Raw genomic sequence first — 19820 nt, forward strand, 5'->3', positions numbered from 1 at the left:
GGTATCTCACTGAACTTTTTTTTTTTTTTGCTGTTGACTCTATTAATCAGTTAATTATTTACTTTCTGGCTTCAGTAGGAAGTTTCAAGAGCAGCTTTAAATAGTTATATTTTGAAATTTGACCTCACATGATTTGAGAGACTCTTCAGGACTTCTGATATCTCGTTCTCTGCCTATCTTTCACCTTCATTCATTGTCATTTAGATTGCTGTGGCTACCATGTGGCTGAGTTTTAATGCTTGGATGATTAGAAATGGAAACAGGGATCCTTGCTCAGCTATGACTTGGCTGGCTGGTTCAGCAAACACAACAGGAATTATTCAGCACTCCTGAGGAGGAGCAGGAGAACCTATGAAAAGAGTCAGGTATACAAACATTTCAGCATCCAGCAGTGAAATAAGTCATTAGATTGACTATTTAGTTCTGTAATGTGGTGTTCCCAATGTGACCCTTGCTTGACTGGAAATGTAGAGAGGTAAAAGAAAGCAGTGGTGAAGAGGCAGGAGAAAGGGGAGCAAACAGTCAGTTTTACCTCTTGCCCCAAGTGACAGCACTTGAAATCTGCAAGAAAATGATAGAATTTTATACAGTCTTACTAAATAAAACCCATGAATAGGGACAGTACCTTCTTTTTGAGAGTTTAATAAGATTTTTATTATTGTGACTTACCCAAGCATTGATTTTCACAGACATTTGTACAACAGGCAGTTGAGCAAGAGGAGACTCTTGAAAGTAAACCAGCTTTAGATTTGAAGTAACCCAGTTTAGAAAGACCTGAATGAATCCATTATGATTTTGCTTCTTCAGAATGGTTGGAATGAATCCATTATTTACCCTTATTTTATGATGCTATTTTTAAAAATGAACTCCCTGGCTTTCCTTTTTGATCAGTCAACCCAGAAGATGTTCCACTTCTGCTTGCACGCTACTGCACTAATGAGGGTCAAAGTTTTCACACTTGCAGCTTAAAGCACTTGTTCGTGTTCATTTCCCTATATTTCTGAAGCGACTGGGCAACGATCCCAGTCATCCTGCACAGCATTCAAGCTGAGTTCATTGGCCCTTCCAGCATGGGAAGACAAGGAGTCTCACTCAGATGCTTCAACTCAAAGGGGACATTTTTGGTTGGAAAAGTTTGGAGAAAATGTATCTATTCCGGCTCAGATTTATTACATCAAGAGTTTCACTTACTCAGATTTTACAGGTATTATTCCCCAAAGGACTTTGGTACAGTTTGTGAGACTGTTTTTAAAAATGTGAATTGCTTAAGCTGTACTATAGTGTTTAATTCAATTTTATAGCAGCAAACAAATACTAGGATGTGCAGATGTGTTATTTATTTGCCTTGAAAGGCTGCCATTAGCAGGCTGTAAGTGTTCTCCAGTTATTAGCAGGTTTTTTTTCCCCTGCTCACTTAATTTTGCTTTTGTTTTGAATCTAACTTGATTGCTTTGATTCAATTTATTGGGAAACCTTTTGCAAACCTTTGGTGAATGAAATTATAACAGCTTTGTAAACAGTCGAATGAATGACTAAATGGACAATAAAAAGTATGAGGTAGATGGAGATGAGAACTGTGTGCACTGTTGTCACACATACATTGTTGTGCATGTGCACATTGTTTCTGATTTATTATGACCCTAAGGTGAACCCCTTACAAAGTTTCCTCAGCCAGATTCATTTAAAGCAGTGGTCCTTAACCTGTAGTTCCCCAGATGTTTTGGCCTTCAACTCCCAGAAATGCTAACAGCTGGTAAACTGGCTGGGATTTCTGGGAGTTGTAGGTCAAAACACCTGGGGAGCCACAGGCTGAGAACTACTGGTTTAGAGGGTATTTTCTATTGCTTTCTTCTAAGGTTGAGAGAGTTTGATTTACCCAGGAATAGTCAAATCTGGGAAGCCACTCTTGTCATCACATTAGTTTGGCTTCAAGTGCAGAATAGAGCATTCTTTGTGTATTTTAAGCTTGAAGGCCAGCATTCTTTAAAAATGTTTCATGAGGTGGTGGGGAAGTGGATTTTTTGAAATCATCTGGATGTTTGGATATTTCTGTAAGGTGATGGCATGAGTTGCTCCCAGCTTTACAATGAAATGTTTCCCCAATTTGTGAGAGCGGATATTGTGGGAGGAGCCAAAAGTACCATTATTAGGGAAAACATTAACTTTTGCTCACTGAGGTTTTACTTTGCCATAACAATTTCTTTTTAAAAATTGCCTTTCCACATCCTTTTCTTCCCTTCCCTTGCTTCCGTGATATGTCTGTACCTTGTGTTGCATGGGAAAGCAGTAAGAGAAAGATGATGATACCATGTCTCCATGCTGTGCAGTTCTGGGAGTTATAGTTTCCCAAAGTCCACACCCTTCTCTTGGTGCATTTATACTATGGAATGAATGCTCTTGGGCCCCACTTTAAATACCATAGCGCCATACTATGCGGTCCTGGGAGTCATAGTTTCCCAAGGTCCATACCCTTCACTTGCATCAGCATTGGAGAATAAATGCAGTTGTGACCCATTTTAAATGCTATTATTATTATTATTATTATTATTATTATTATTATTATTATTATTATTCCATGTCTCCATGTTGTGCAATGCTGGGAAACATAGTTTCCCAAGGTCCATACCCTTCTCTTGGTGCATTTACAGCATGGAATGAATGCCCTTGCACTCCACTTTAAAAGCTATAGCTCCATGTCATGAAGTCCTCCTTGAAGTCATAGTTTCCCAAGATCCATATCCTTCTCTTGATGCATTTACACGATGGAATTAATACTTTTGGATGCCACTTTAAATACCATAGCTCCATACTATGCAGTCCTGGGAGTTATAGTTTTCCCAGGTCCACACCCTCCTCTTTGGGGCATCCAAGAGAGAGAGAGAGAGGGAGAGGGAGGAAGGAAGGGAGATAACTGAGCATAGCATCGCTGCTTTCCCTCCCTCCCAGTTTTCAACAATGAGCAGGGAGAGGGATGGTGAGGAGGGCCAAATCTCTGCCCCATGAAGGCAACTGCAGTGAAAGAATACTTACTGAAAGGAAACTGAGAGATACTTAACAGTGTGATAGAGGGTAGGGAAAACATCATTTTCATCAAAAACCACCTACTTCCCTGTTTAGTGTGATTAAATGGCTTTACACACACACACACACACACCACATGTCCCATGTAATATGACATTAGGACAGTTATGTCTGTAAGGGAGCTTCTATATGCTGTGGACAATCACTGAGAAAAGTGATTTGCTCTCTGGTTTTAACAAAGATCACTTATCACTCAGGGTTTTCACATGTTGTTTGTAACAAGTTTTCACATGATGTTTGTCCTATTGGTCTCCCTTTTGCTTTGAGAATTAAAATACCTTAAGAGAAGAATGTATTGGAGACTGATTGATACATAACAGCAGCAAGTCATGTCTAGTTCTCCACATTTCTCTTAGATTGGAACAAGTCTGGTAGTGACATGAGAACACTTTCCAGACATTCTGGGAGCACATCACCTATTTAGCTGAGACCTCTTGTTTTAATGATGTATCCTGCCTCAAGAGGTGGGTAATAAATTCTTCATCATCATCATTATTATTTAAATTTTTTGTTGTTTGCTGGGAACAAAATTGGCTTTGACTGATTTTCTTCTCTTGAGTTCAAGTTACCAACTGGGTAAATAGCATCAAAATCATGATTAAGTAGTGATTTTGAATATGGAACAATTGTTATTTCGTATTTACAATCACTACTACAAGAAGTGGCCCTTATTTCTCATGTCAGTAAGGTAATGCTCAAGATCCTACAAGGAAGACTCCAGCAATACATGGAGTGAGAGTTGCCAGATGTTCAAGCTGGGTTTAGAAAAGGCAGAGGAACGAGAGACCAGATTGCCAATATCCGCTGGATAATGGAGAAAGGCAGGGAGTTTCAGAAAAACATCTATTTCTGCTTCATTGACTATTCTAAAGCCTTTGACTGTGTGGATCATAATAAATTGTGGCAAGTTCTTGGTGGGATGGGCATCCCAAGCCACCTTGTCTCTCTCCTGAGGAATCTGTACAAGGACCAAGTAGCAACAGTCAGAACTGACCACGGAACAAAAGACTGGTTCAAGATTGGGAAAGGCGTACGGCAAGGCTGCATACTCTCACCCAACCTTTTTAACTTGTATGCAGAACACATCATGTGATGTGTGGGGCTTGATGAATGCAAAGCTGGGGTAAAAATTGCTGGAAGAAACATTAACAACCTCAGATATGCAGATGACACCACTCTGATGGCCGAAAGCGAGGAGGATCTGAGGAGCTAAGGTGAAAGAAGGTGAAAGAAGAAAGCAAGGTGAAAGAAGAAAGCGCAAAAGCCGGGTTGCAGCTAAACATCAAAAAAACCAAGATTATGGCAACAAGAATGATTGACAACTGGAAAATAGAGGGAGAAAATGTGGAGGCCGTGACAGACTTTGTATTTCTAGGTGCAAAGATTACTGCTGATGCAGACTGTGGCCAGGAAATCAGAAGACGCTTACTTCTTGGGAGGAGAGCAATGTCCAATCTCGATAAAATAGTAAAGAGTAGAGAAATCAGACTGGCAACAAAGATCCGCCTAGTCAAAGCCATGGTATTCCCTGTAGTAACCTACGGATGTGAGAGCTGGACCTTAGGGAAGGCTGAGCGAAGGAAGATAGATGCTTTTGAGCTGTGGTGTTGGAGGAAAGTTCTGAGAGTGCCTTGGATTGTGAGAAGATCCAACCAGTCCATCCTCCAGGAAATAAAGCCCAGGTGCTCACTGGAGGGAAGGATACTAGAGACAAAGTTGAAGTACTTTGGCCACATCATGAGGAGACAGCAAAGCCTAGAGAAGACAATTATGCTGGGGAAAGTGGAAGGCAAAAGGAAGAAGGGCCGACCAAGGGCAAGATGGATGGATGGCATCCTTGAAGTGACTGGACTGACCTTGAAGGAGCTGGGGGTGGTGACGGCTGAAAGGGAGCTCTGGTGTGGGCTGGTCCATGAGGTCACGAAGAGTCGGAGATGACTGAACGAATGAACAACAACAACTACTACAAGATTTTGACACTGCCACTGTAACTCCCTCCAACCTAGTTCAGGCATTGGCTATAAGAGGAGAAAAAAGTCCATTCTTCTAACCATCAGACCACAGTTGAATGATGTTAAATAGATATATAAGATAGGTAGATAGATAGATATTCCATCTGGTTTGGAAGGGTCAGGCCAAGAAAAGTTCCTTAGTTAAATATAAGCTGATACAGGATTCCAGCCACTGTTCACATTGGTAGAAATGGAAAGAACATCAACTTAACATTTAATGCAGATCAAGATTTATCATACAAGGTTTCTTTTTTTGGAAGCTCAAAGAATGAGATATACATATGCTAGGACAATTTGATATTTTTTCACTGAAAATCAACTATAATAAACAATAAGACTATCTTCTTCATAGGTTTAATGCAGTCACCATTGGTGTGCTTTATCATGAGTGCAACAGTCAAGGGTTGGACCACACTGGGAATCTTGAAAGTCTGTTCCCTATGGCCTTTAGCTAGAAATCAATTTTCACACCCAAATGGCCATGGGATCAATTTTATCATATTTCCATGCCCTTCTGGATCATTTTCAGTGAAAATTCAATTTACTATCTTTTTTTTTTGTTAAACGTCAGCCCATGGTTAAAAATATTGAAAACGTGGAAGAATCTTCCCCATGACACTTTGGGTATGTTTGGGGGATTTGGGAGGGGAAACACTCTTTTATTTATTTTTTAACTAATGGGAGTAGGGGCCCCAGGGATTGCCTGCGGACTACAGACCACCCATTCACAGCCCATGCTGAAAGCCCTATAGGAACTTTGCATCCCAGCACTGGCTATTTGCATTTGACATTGATTGGCAGCCAGAGTAAATGAGAAACTGAGAAAAGATGCAGACACTGTGAGGTAGGGTGACCTATTGGCTGCCTGGGTTAATAAAGAGGCAATGCACTCATCCATCAAACGGTGCTGTGGCAGCTAAACCAGCGCCTGGGCATGTCTTTTAACCCCAACACCTTTAGTTTTATCATAGCAATGTCACTTTGACTCCTTGGCTGCTCAGTGCTCACATCCCTTATGAGAGCAGATCTATGGTCAGAACAAGACTGCTTTAACATATACATACTTTTGTTTTATTCTATGTGCAAAGTTAACATACATCGACAGAGGGAATGGATTCATTTTTATCAATAAGATGGTATAGACACAAATATTCATAGCTCAAGCCCAGAATTGGGTGTCTTAAATACACCATATCGTTCCATGTTAACTGCCAGTTTTACATGTCTATCCAGAATATATCTGTTACTTTACTGCCTTGGATCACAGATTAAAGTTAGTGGAAAGCCTGTATTAAAATAGTTTAGGAGTCTTTTAACTTTTCTAAAAATGTTTAGTAAGTCTTGTAAATGGGAATAGGAATGATTGTCTTTCCCCTATAAGCCACCATCTCTCTAATCAGAAGAAAAGAATGGAGCTGTGAAAGCAGAAAGGAGATGCGAGTAGAGATTAAGGTTTCTCTTTTCAGAAACATCTGCCAGGAACGTGGTAATTTCCTGAGTCCATAAACAAGACTGGCTCTACAATACACTATATGCCTATGGCACCTTCTATTTTTCTATTGTGCAGGTTAGTAAAGTAGAATTGCATTGAGATGAAATAAATCGAATTAGATTGCCTGTGTAGGCAGGAGCAAGCAATTTGGTGCACTGTAGATATTTTGGACTATAAACCCAAATCAGGATAATTGGAGGTTGTAGTCCAACAAATCTGGAGATTTCAGACTTGCCAACTGACATATATGCACTATTATTGTTCGGCAGCAAAAGTCAGGGTCAGTGAGCAAAGAGACCATAACTTTATTATGTCAGAAGCTGGTCTGACTTTCAAGGTATTTTTATTAGCTCATGTAATGTTTGTATAAAATACTATTTGTATTGTTGTTAATTCAGAGTGCTTTAGAGTTTTGTAGGAAATGGCACACACTGATGTCTTGTAATTCCATGCCACATGGCCTCATTATTTAAAAATTACCTTCCTTCTGTCACTGTGTGGCATCAAATTGATGCATAGTGCATTTTGCAGCTAACGCTTTGTGCATTTGATCAAGCAGGCTTAACCATTGAAGTTTTTGCCACAATAAATAGGACTCTTTTATTAACATTATTTACAATTAATTATTGGGAAGAAGTAATTGCTTCACAGTGTTGTTGGCCTGAAAGCAACAAAGTGAAGCTTTGTCAGACTTCAAAGATGTGTTTTAATGCTTTTTTTTTTTAAAAAAAGGTATTGTCTATGGTTTAGTGCTTTTTTATATATAGAAACATACAGTTGCTCAAGCTAATGCCATGTCTCTTTTGGACATGGCATTAGCCATTGGTTATTTCTTGCAACTATTTTAACTTCAGGCTATTATCTTTTGTCTCAGTAATTTCTATATATTTAGTAGAATAGTGTTATGCTAGTGATTTCAGTCTAGAAACTTCATTGACTTATAGAGTAACAAGGAGTTTATTAAATTGCAGATAGTCTAGGCCAAAGGATGAATGTGGTTCCATATTTCACTCATTTTATTTGCTAAGTCTGTAAATCTATAATCCTGTGTATGTGATTCTGGGGCATATTATTCAATTGCAGTTCCCTCTCTGAAGTTGTAGAAGAAACTCTGGACTTGGATAAGGAGATCTGTTCCTTTCCCCTCCCAGAGAGAGTGAAGTCTTCTGATGTGGTTCCCTGAATATTCCTATATATTTCTAGACAAAATTGCCATTTTGTGTTATTGCATTGCATTGTATGGTTATTTACTCAATATTTTTCCTTACAAAAGGGAGCCAATTTTAGAGGACCTGCAGTACTTCAGGGGTGAACTGAGATTCCAGTCTCTAAGAGTGTTGATATGGAGTCTTGAAAATAATTCTGTCTGTTTGGATCATGCTTGTTAATCAATAGTTGGCAGCCTAGGCAACCAGAAGTGATAAGAGGGAGTTTGAAACAAATACTTATTTATTTATTTATTTATTTAGAACTTTTATATACCGGTCTTCTCGACCTCCAGAGAGGGACTCAGGCCGGTTTACAACAAAGATTCATAAACAATAGTTAAAACATCATACCCCATAATACGCTAATACATAAAATACATTAAAAGCAATCATATAAATACATAAGGCCAAGTCATCAAATGAAATCACAATTCATCACCATTTAGGTTACAGGAGACCCTCATCCCTTCAGTCAAAAGAGGCAGAAAGACCAAACCACACATGTTTCAGGACGACACCTCAGTTTGCTATGTCCAAAAACCTTTTTCAGGAACATTGAGATCCATGATCAGATAGGTCTAAATGAATTCCTTCCCATTACTTGCAATGAAAGGAATTATCATTCTCTCTCTCCCCCCCCCCCCCCCCATATTCACCAAACAACCTTTTTACAGAAAGGAGAAATCAGGAGAAAATCTGGTTTCCTTTGTACTTCACACAGGTACCCTGTGATGCTTTTGGATAGACGAGAGGCTGAGATAATGGATTTTTTTTTGTCCTTTGGGCGCCTTATTACCACTTTATAGAAGTCCTAAGGCTGTGTATACAAATATAGATTGAAGTCAGTTTCATTGGATACAGTGAGTTGTATAATACAATAAGGATGCACACAATTGCGATTTCTAGTGAAAAATACCTTCAAAATATGGTGATGAATGTACTGATGTTTAAAGAACTGACATTAGAGGTTTCTTGGATGCTTTTGTCAAATTATTGCAATTGAATTTGATGATTTCATAAAACTGGATTTGCATTTTCATACAAAAAACTATTGCACGTATTTATTTGATTTCAAAGTGCCTCAGCTAACTTACAGTGTGCTCAAGCTCTGGATGGTTTAGTTAATCTCACAGCAGCCAATTTTTGCAGTCAGAGAAGTGGTATGTAAACAATTTTTGAAGGGCAGAACAGCTTTTAAATTAGTCAGAGGAACCCAAATCATGATGACAGGAAATTACTATTGAAGAGCATGTGTGCTACAAACAGATTATTTCTCAAAATTGAGATAAAAGCTATGGTGGTGGTTATTTAAATTGATGTCACATATGAATAAGCAGTTCATCTTTAGGATATAAAAACCCATTGTTAGGACTGTCCATTTCATCAAATTGGGAGAAAGTTTCATGGACATAACAGTTCACTAGCTTAGTTTCCTTTGGGGGGAAAAAGGTGGCAGAGACCGTTCATTTTATATTTGAGTTTACACACATATTGGTGGAAACACATCACATTGGGAGTGGGGGGCTGGGTCGGACCAATTTAGTGTTATAGGATCCTGTTTTGAAATGGCTTCAACCCTACAAAATAAAACTGCACAGTTGCACAACAGAACTCCATTAGGAGTCATCCTGGAAAGGCATCCATGGACTACAGACCTGCAAATTTCACTCCTGGCACCATTCAGACCTAGATTGCTTCACTTTAGATGAGGAAAGAAAGGTCAGCCTCCTTTCATGAACTAGGTATTGTGTGGTCATCCTGGTGTCTCCTAGACCAAAATGGCCATTTCATGTTAATGTATTGCATTGCTTGACCATTAAGCCAATAGTTTTTCTAGCAAAAGGGAACCAAGTCTAGGGAACCTGTAGTAAATACTCCAGGGATGAACTACAGTTGATCCCTAGAGTGGGTGAACGACATAAATACTGGCACAATAATTCAGCTAGAAGAAGTTGGGATAGAGTAACATCTGTAGGACAATGCTTAATAAACTGTTGTTTTTGTTATGTCCTTTCAAGTCATTTCCAACGTATGTTTTCTTTGCAAGATTTGTTCAGAAAAGTATTGCCTTAGCTTACCAAAGCTGCCCAGTGGGTTTCCAAGCCTGATGGGGAATTTGAACCCTCGTCTCCAGAGCCATAGTCCAGCGCTCAAACCGCTATGTCATGCTGGCTCCTTATTTTAAAAAGTACTTCAAGGATCTTAAATTTTGATATATTCCTACCAGCCTTAGTTTTATTTATTTTTAAAGGAAAAAACTCAGTTCCTGGTACATACAAGGCTGTATGTAAAAGAAGGCAGAAGTAGAAACTATACTTTTTAGTGTGCATTTTATTTCTGCAAACAACTTAAGAAGACCTAAGTACAGGCAGTACCTGAGTTACAAACATCTGACTTACAAATGATTCATAGTTAAGAATGGGGGAGAGGGAAATCTATGAATACAAGGGGAAATTTACTCCTGGAATTGCTATCATGGGGAAAAGGGGTCTTAACTGAAGCTTTATCACCACTCCTTGTTTGCACAGCAGTCCAATTTTTTCAGAATACTATTCTCACAGGGACATAAAGTGAGGTGAAATCTTCTGAACAGGGGCACAGACAGCAAAACAAATACAACAGGGGCCTTAACGCTTCACTGGGCTGTCCAAAACGTGTGTGTGTGTGTGTATGTTGTTGTTGTTTATTCGTTCTGTAATTTCTGACTCTTCGTGACCTCATGGACCAGCCCATGCCAGAGTTCCCTGTTGGTCATTGCCACACCCAGCTCCTTCGAGATCAAGCCAGTCACTTCAAGGATATATATATATATATATATATATACACACACACACACACACATGCACGCACACATGCATGCACACACACAAAAATGTGTGAGTGTGTCTGTGACTGGAGTTACACTTAAAGAATGTATCTGTTCCAGCTTACATACAAATTCAACTGAAGAACAAATCTACATAACCTATCTTGTTTGTAACTTGGGGACTGCTTGTATTGGTTTTGCCTCTCTCAGGATTAAAAGTGTTTGTAGCTGCAGGCTGCTTTAATACACCTGACTTTTTTCTCAACCTCAATAACATATCATTAGAATTAAAATAATGGAATCCACAGCCGTTTGGGAGTTAATTTCCTGTTTTTTCTCTCTGCCTATATCACAGTGTCTTGTATTGAATGTGTAGCAATCAAGTACATTAATTGATTTTTAAACTCAACCTGGATGTTGACCCTGAAGCATGAGAGAGGGGAGCTTTCCTTCCAACCCTTGCTATTTTTGGAGGATGGGGGATTTTTTTTAAATTGAAGTTAATCTGCCTCCTCTCCTCATTGGGCAAATTAATAACAGATGCAAGAGTTCCAATCTGAATTCAAACCAAGGGGCAAAGAGTTAACTTCCAATTATTATTCCTGTGTTAGGGTTGGAATTTGGATCAGGTTCCTTTGCATTTTTTTAAACCCCTTGTGTTATACAGCTAGCCTTTTATTAAAAATAACATGGAGTTTAGTTTACACTACATTACTGTGATCAGCATATTCTTTGCCCAGGGCTAGTTGCTCAGTAGCATAACACATGACCTGCTTGAGAAAGGTCCCATGTTCTTGGTATTTCTAGATAGCTTGGGAAAGATGACTGATATAAATTGTGTATTCCTGCTGCTGATTTACAAATACTGAGTAGAGCAACTAATGATGTGACACTATAAGGCAGCTTCCCATGTGGTTCCACCCATAACCTTTGGTGGAATTTATAGCAATACCAAACTTTTGAAAGGAAAGGTATCTTATGTCCTAGAACTTTTGCTACTTTTCTCTGTTCCTGAGCAACAATTTCCCTTTAAAAATTCCTTTGTTTACTTATTTATGGTTTTGTGCCTCCCAGAACACCCCCCCCCCCATACACACACCCTCTGGAATTAAAGATTGCTCCAAAATGTCCTCTGGGGTAATGATGATTTCATAGTACTTTAAACCATGTGCCTTTAACCTAAATAGATTTGATATGCCTAGGTGTTAGCTTCTGATAGTATCTGCTTGATAGAGACAATATTGTAAAAGAGTACCAAAAGCAAACTGTTATTGGAGTTAGAACACGAATTTGAATATTATGTGTTTCTCTTTCCACATATATAGTGGAGTGTGTGTGTATGAAGCAGTCTACTGTCACTTGTACATCTTTTTAGTCTGGCAGATTAACAACCTTGAGTATCTCATCCGAGCTAGTACTTTCCTATTCACTCGAGTAGAGCACATGTTCCTTTGTCTCACTGTCTCCATGCTGAACCTTTCAACAGTCCTCTGAATGTTTTTAAAATAATATGGTTATACACATAGTCATTTAGAGTTAGAGCACATAATAGACTGCTTGAAGAAATTAATCATGAAAGGACATTAGGATAGGGCCTTGCATTGTGTTTGGTGATAACAGGGATACATGTATATTTAAATTGATGACTTTGAAACACATGGTTCTTATCAGCATAGTTAGTGCAAGGATCTCTTCTCCTTGTATTCCAGCAAAAGGAAAGAATAACATGAACTCATTCCTTTATTCCAGGTTGCCCTCACCCTTCTCTGGAAATCAAAGGCCACATTGAGTCAAGGACAGTGCATGAAACATGTGAATTGCAGTGTGTTGATCCTGTGCAATGTACTCTTCAAGCTGGAAGAAAGCCTAAAACTAAATCGCATCTGGCCAAGAAAAACCCTCTGTCAAAACCCCAAGGTTTGTAATTTATCTCTTTCAATATTAATGCTAAGGTTTTGTTGTAGTAATTTTAGATCAGTGGTTCCCAACCTGTTTTTGACCAGGGACCACTCTCCAACATTAGTACCAAAAGGGTTGCAAATCTGTTTTTGGTCAATTTAAGATTTGGTTTGGTTATTTGGGGTGCTGATTTCAGACAATTGCATTGGATAAACCACATCGACTCTAGTTTCTGATACAGAACATATGCCATCCAGTAGTCACCATCTGCTCACCCACAGAAAATCATATTTAATAAGTCTCAGCACTATAAGAAGGTTTCACAAGACCAGTCGCTATTGTTGCAAGGGTGTAGTAATGGTGAGGCTACGGAGCATATTTTAATTCTTGTGGCCCACTGATGATCCATGGACCATAGGTTGAGAACCACTGTTTTAGACAATGCATCACCCCATAGTTGCTCTTACTGTTCAGACAAAAGATCTTCATATATAAGGTGGAGATATTAGTTTGCATATAGTTTTTCTAACACTGATTGTCATATTTTTAAATTATTCTATGATAAAAATAACTCCCCCCTTAAACTCGTTATCTATGAAAAGCTAACATTGTAGGCAGGACATTCAAATTCTTGAAAAGGTGTGCTTTCAGTTAAAGTGCAAAAAAATATAGTAATTTAAATCAGTAACCTACAAACATATTACAGAAATCCTATCCAATTCACTATTTTTGCACGTCTTCTTTTTTTCTTCATGCTGCTGTTTCAGGAACTCATATTGCCTAGTTTTGCCTCTTATCTGCTTGGTTGGCATTTTTGGACTTGACCTCAGATTACCAGGGAATAAATCATGCTTGATGAACTTCAACAGGATGAGTTGCCTGACTGTAGGCTCATCTGCTGGAATAGGGTCTTTTAGGCAGAGACTGTTGATCCACTCTGTCTTGTCAAGGCCCTGGAATGATGATTTCTCTAATTGCAATGAAAAATGATAATTTGAGGCAACTGTTGTTATGCTTTTATTTTGCTTCTTCCTAATACAGTACTTTTCCTTACTATGGTATATTCATACTAATGCAGTTATGTGTAGGAGGCTTTATAGTAGTAAGAGTCAATGTGCTGGACTGTAGGAAACCAGGATTTGAACCCTTGCCCATGCCCAGTGTGGATACATCTCATCATGTTAAAACAGTGGATGTGGCTCTTAATGAGATATGCCACATTATCACAGGATGTCTACGCCCAACACCACTGGAGAAATTATACTGCTTAGCCAGTATTACACCACCTAACATCCATTGGGAAATAGCAGCCTGTAATGAAAGGACCAGGGCATTGACATCTCCAACGTGATCTCTGTTCAGCTATCAGCCAGCAAGCCAATGCCTTAAATCAAGAAATAGCTTCCTAAGACCTACAGAGATACTCACAGTAACACCTCAGCAAGCAAGAGGCCAAAAGTGGCAGGTTAAAACCCAGAACCTCAATCAGTGACTGATACAAAATGAGAAACTCCCTCCTGGGCACACAGAAGACTGGGCGACCTGGAAGGTGCTGCATCTTTTGGTGCTTTCTGGCACCAAAAGATGCAGAACTAACCTTAAGAAATTTTGTTACAAAGTGGAGTCCACAACATTCAAGTGCAGAGAAGAGCAAACCATGTACCACCAATTACAATGCAACCTGAGCCATGCCACAGGCACAATGGAGGACCTTCTTACAGCAACACCAGAGGCACTTCAAGTGGCCAGCTTCTAGTCAAAGGACATTTAGCTTAATGCCAAATTTTTAACATTGTTTGTGTTTTTAAATATATTATAACTGTACCCTCAATTTGCTTCTGACACGATAAATAAAAAAACCTTCACTAAGCCATGGAGACATGGAAACGTGCTAGGTGACCTTGGGCAAGTCACAAACTTTCCATTTTACTGTGATAGTTCTCTTTACGAATGTTACAAACCATGCCTTAATTTCTTGTTCTTCTCTTTGGATGAGACTCTTACATGGCATGTGAACATACACTTCATGTGCTTTTAGTGAAGAACAGATCTACAAGTTCTTAAGAAACCTCTCTTTTCAATATAGGAAACACTTAATTCAAGGGTTTTGGATTTTTTATGTCCTTTTGCAAAAAGATTATATTGTACTCAATACACTGTTGTACCTGATGCAATAGAGTGAGTTCAAAAAATTTTCACTTGCAGACTTTTCCTCAGTAAGCACTTTGAACATGAGTGGATTTTACTTGCAATGGCTGAAGGGCATGAACAGCTGGGATTAAATATCCAAAGTCAATTTGTCAGTATCTCATTAAAGGGCCAGTTATATTAAGTTGCCTTTACTGTAGTAAATGAATGTCTCACACACATGTGTTGCTATGGAGTACTGCTTGCATGTTCATGTGTGTGTGTGTGGGGAGGGGGCAATTTACACACAAACAGTTTGAGGAACTCATACGATCTGCAGTATCCAAAGGGTACTATTGTATGACCAAAGGTGTTGTGTTCCTTTTCTCTTAGATATTAGACAGGAACACATGTGTAAGTACTTTGTTTCAGTTCAACAGTAAAAGAGGAAGGAAATTAATGCAGATTGTACCATAAAGAGGTATGGGAGGGTAAAAGAAGCAAAAACTGGACTGCTTATAATTACCTTTCTGAATTTCGACAAGCAAAACCTTGGAGAAGATAAAATCTAGACTACCTCTATAGATTTTGCTCCGTATATTAATCAAACAGAACTCAAAAAATTGAGCCACCAGTGTTCAAAAGTCTTCAGTTCAGTACTGAGGGTTGTGGTGGAGTTTTTGCAAAATATACTGTCTCTGTGAATACACTGTGCATCCTGTTTAGCAACAAGGAAGTGGTTACATTCTTCAAGTTTTTGAACAACTTAACAAAATGTAAAGAAGAAGGCTGGTACGTTTTTGCCTCAGAAAGGTTTTCATCTATAAAGGTAATGTTATGTTACATTGCTTTCTCTGTAGTAAAGCAGTAATCATTTCAAATTTTTATTGGAGCAAATAGGTTTGCTCTTGTTCAAGATGGAGCAGTACTTGGTTTTGTTTTTCTTTTTTAGTACCTCCTAAGCCAGTTCATCTCCAGCCTGCTTTACAGGAGAAGATTCCTCCGGCACCATCTAGGCCTTTGCCAGCAAATCCCAAGTCCTCAAGAAATTTAGTGCCTGAAGAAGAAATAACACAGACCTCAGGAGACATTAACAGACTCATTGAAAAGTTTGAAAGCATTAGGTAAGAACTTTTGGTATCATCATCATCATCATCATCATCTCTTCTTTAAACAATAGCTTAAAGGTAAATCGCATTTGAACAGCTGTTGATACACAGTGTTGAAGTACATCAAATCGTGTATAGGTTTGTTATAATATAGACCGCTAATAGAAGCAAATATTATGTTAAACTTTGTGGAGAGTTTTGAAAATTTGACTAATAATGGATGATGGTTTATTGGTGAATGACTTGATAAATATATTGTGTTGCCATGAGTTTTCCAGGCTATATGGCCATATTCTAAAAACATTCTCTCCTGACGTTTCACCCACATCTATGGCAGACATCCTCAGAGGTTGTGAGATCTGTTGGAAACTAGGTAGTGAGATTTATATACCTGTGGAATGTCCAGGGTGGGAGAAAGAAGTCTTGTCCATTTGAAGAAGTGTGAATCTTGCAATTGGCCACCTTGATTAGCATTGAATAGCCTTGCAGTTTCAAAGCCTGTCTGCTTCCTGCCTGGGGGAATCTTTTGTTTGGGAGAGGGTTTGTTCACATATCAGTTAAAATGTATGGGTTTTCATATTCTGAATTTCATTACACATAACATAATGGCAACTAGGAACTGAAGAAGACAATCACTACACTAAAACATGTGTGCATGCCTGTAGTTTGCTTAGACAACAATTTATTTAATTAAACTTTGACATTTTTTCCTGTAAAAATGGCAGGGGTTAAAATGTGTCAGAAACCAACAAACTTATGAATCTATTTTTAGTATCATTTTTTCAATAAATATAATGTTTTTATGACTCCAATCTCATTGGATGTTGTGGGTTTTTTTATGAGGACAAATATACTTGCGTTGTCTTTTAACAGTCTGTAAATTACTATTTAAGGTTAATTCCAATGAATACAGCTACTTCCTCAATATAGTTCCCCAAAATGGTTAAAATCACAAATGTATGACTTTAATTTGTTCCATTTCCCTTAAAAACTGAATTATAATATGCATAGGATTTTGTTTGAATGTAATTGTGTGATGAATATTTGTAGCAGCCATTCTGACTGATTATATTTGCAGAACTTCTTAAAAGATAACTTCAGTGATCATTTGCTCCTCTTATCCCATGCTAAAAGACATAGCCAAAGATATTTTGAGGCTTCAGTAAGAAAATGTAGATGGGAGCCCTCATGGTGGTGAAATGCATATATTAGAAACAAATTGGAAGATTTGCTATAAAACAAACTTCTGAGATACCTTACTCAGCCTCAAAGAACTTCTCCTGGGAGTTTACCACTCAGAGATTGTGATCTGAAATGCTTTAGTGATTTAACTAGCAGTGCCATTTGCAAAATATATGGTTCAGGCAGTAGCTCTGGAATTTGTCACATGAGGCTATTAACACAGTTTTTATTTTCATTTGCAGACAGCCTACCCATGTTGTTCAAAGAAACCAGTATAATTTAGCTTTTAAGATGGAACCTGGAGTGGACCCTTCTAGAAACTCTGAAAGCTGCCCAAATGCCTCTGATGTGGAAACTTCCAGTGCTGCTTCTACGAGTGAAAGTAAAGAACGAGATGAGAATGAGTCTGGCATCTTGTGCAGCACAGAGATGTCTAATACCGACATAATGAAAATTAAAGAACTAAATATAGATGATACCACAAGCACTGAAGACTGTACTGATGGGAGTGTCAGCAAAGTGCCTATGGAAGAACTAGCCCATAAGGACTCTTTAGCTGAGCTGAATGGAAATGGCAAAATTCCCAATAGGGACAGTGGGATTGACAGCCCTTCTTGCAGTGTGGCGGGAGAGACATTCCTGAATGAAGATGGTGCAGAGCAGAGAAAAGCCACTGTGACCGGGAGCCCAGCAGCAGAAATGGAAAGTGACAAAAAGGGCATCAGGGTTTCTGGAGGGGGGCAGAAGAGGGACTCTGCTCAGGATGAAGACAGTGACATCGATGAAGGAAGCAGTGAAGAGCAAGAAACAGCAGAAGTATCAAAGCTGGAATGTGTAGACATTAATAAGGTAAAATATGAACACTCTGTCTCCTTTTCATGATACTATGGAAGTTTGCTTTCATAGTCTTCTTGTCACTTGTTGAGAAGCAATTGTATGCACTTAATCCGTAAACCACAGCTTGGAAAAGTTACATTCTAGAATACAGGTCCCAGAACCTCCAGCGTGTTCTCAAACAAAAAAAGTAACATTTCCAAGCTCAGCTAGTTCCTTAGTACTGCCTGGCAGTAGTTCTCCATAACTGTCAAGCAGAGATCTGTCTTTTGTGTACAGAGCATTGTTCAGCTACTGACCTATAGCCTTCCTTCTCTGTTCTTTTTATCATGCAGTGTTTTGTAGTCCTCTGTATAAAAGTCATTTAAAAATTATGTTTTGTTAGCTAACACAATCAACTGTGATTCTTATTCACTCTTTATTATTCCTTTTCCCAAATGGCATGTTTTTAAAGTGGTCATATGCAACAGTGATGTTTAGGTTTTAGACGAGCTGCTTAAACAAAAAATGTAATGAACCTGTTCATGTGTTACCTATTTTTAATACCAACATACGAATACTATTAAGTGAAGCCTCACCTTGTTTATCACAAAAAAGAAATGGAGGAGGAAAGACTCTATCAGTACCTTCAAGGCTGACATATCTTAATATGAGCAGTCATGCTTCTTCATTAGTATGTCCTAAAAAGTGGATTGAAATAGATGGCCTGGTCTTAAAGGAGCTGTTGGATTCCTTCCTCTTCAATTTCCTTTTCATACTGAAACAGATTTACACAGCTATTTAACAACACCTTATGCATATTTACAGTAGTTGCATCATTCAGTCCTAGAGAGCTAAGCTTATACTTTTTGAAACCCTTGGTTGCACATTATTACTAAAATTATTATACCAAACAGATGTATATACAATCAGATGTGGTTTCATGGGCTGGTGGCTGTTTTGGGAATGGGATAAGTACTTAAGGCTACCATTTGCCTTAACCCGAGTGCTTACTTAGCCCTTCTGTCTTCCACTATTGGGTACTTCAATGATTCTCAAACTTTGCTCCTTCAAGTGTTTTGATTTTCAGTTCTCAGAACTCCTCATTGACTTGACAAGTTGTCAAGAATTCTTGAAAAGGATCAAAGATTGAATGCCACTGTTCTACCTTATGTTCTTCTCTGTGGCTTTAATCTGCAAAGCTCCTCCATGTAACCATATTTCCCAGTTGCCTTCCAGATATTGGAAGTGTGGTCTGACATTTAACCAAAAGGGTTGTTTAGCTTCTTTCCCCAACTATTTGGGGTACTCTGCCTCTCACATCTCCCATGCTCCCTTTGTTTTTCTTCTATCTGGTCCTCTAGATTTGTCATCTGTAATTTTTTCCTTTTCCTTAGTTTTTTTTGGGGGAGAGGGGGAGGAGATGCATTGTCTTCTGTAATCCAGATCTAATCTGTTGTGGCCCTGAAATTAGTTCTGTGTGAGTTCCAGTTAGTTGCCAGTCCCCCAATGGATCCAATGTCTTCTCAGTATATCTTTTTTGTTTTGTTTTCTGGCAGCTGTTGTAGGCCTTTACAATCAGCTGTGTTGGTGAAACATAACTGCTGTGCCTAGTTTTGAATTCTGCAGAATAGGCAGTTGATATTGGAAAGATGAAAAAAGTGGAGTGAGCATGCAGATTGAGCAGATTGGTGTTTCAGCTGGTGGTATAAGAAGCTGCTTTTAACTCTCCATGTGAACCTGCTTATTACTGTTCTTTCTGGGAAACATCAGTTTTGATTGTCTGTTGTATGCATTTCCTGCAGAATCTGGGTGTGTGTCTGCTATTTGAGTGGTCAAAGGTGTTCCCTTTGCTTTCAGCTTCCCAACAGTGATTCTCCTGACTGTCCCACTGAGGTAATTTAGGAGAAAAGCATATAAACAGATCTGTATGTGGTGATAAAAGGGACAGTGTAGTGTAGTGGTTTGAGTATTATATAACAACTCTGGAACACAAGGATTTTCAGCCCTGGAAATCCACTTGGTGACATTGTGCAACTCACATTCCAAGCCTCAAATCATAGAAAAAACCCTCCAAACAAATATTGCTAA

The 19820-nt window shown here is 38.7% G+C and overlaps 1 protein-coding gene across 1 annotated transcript in view; it reads left to right on the forward strand.

Annotated features, from left to right (window-relative positions):
- The window catches only part of FGD3 (FYVE, RhoGEF and PH domain containing 3), a 113597-nt gene that overhangs the window by 45535 nt on the left and 48242 nt on the right, over window positions 1–19820 (forward strand). The window contains exons 2-4 of the mRNA XM_060766026.2: window positions 12349–12516; window positions 15578–15749; window positions 17159–17765. Of these exons, the coding sequence (XP_060622009.2) occupies window positions 12349–12516; window positions 15578–15749; window positions 17159–17765 (947 nt within the window). The remainder of the gene's footprint in view (window positions 1–12348; window positions 12517–15577; window positions 15750–17158; window positions 17766–19820) is intronic.

This window comes from Anolis sagrei, chromosome 2 (assembly GCF_037176765.1).
Source record: "Anolis sagrei isolate rAnoSag1 chromosome 2, rAnoSag1.mat, whole genome shotgun sequence".
In the NCBI taxonomy this organism is placed as follows: domain Eukaryota; kingdom Metazoa; phylum Chordata; class Lepidosauria; order Squamata; family Dactyloidae; genus Anolis; species Anolis sagrei.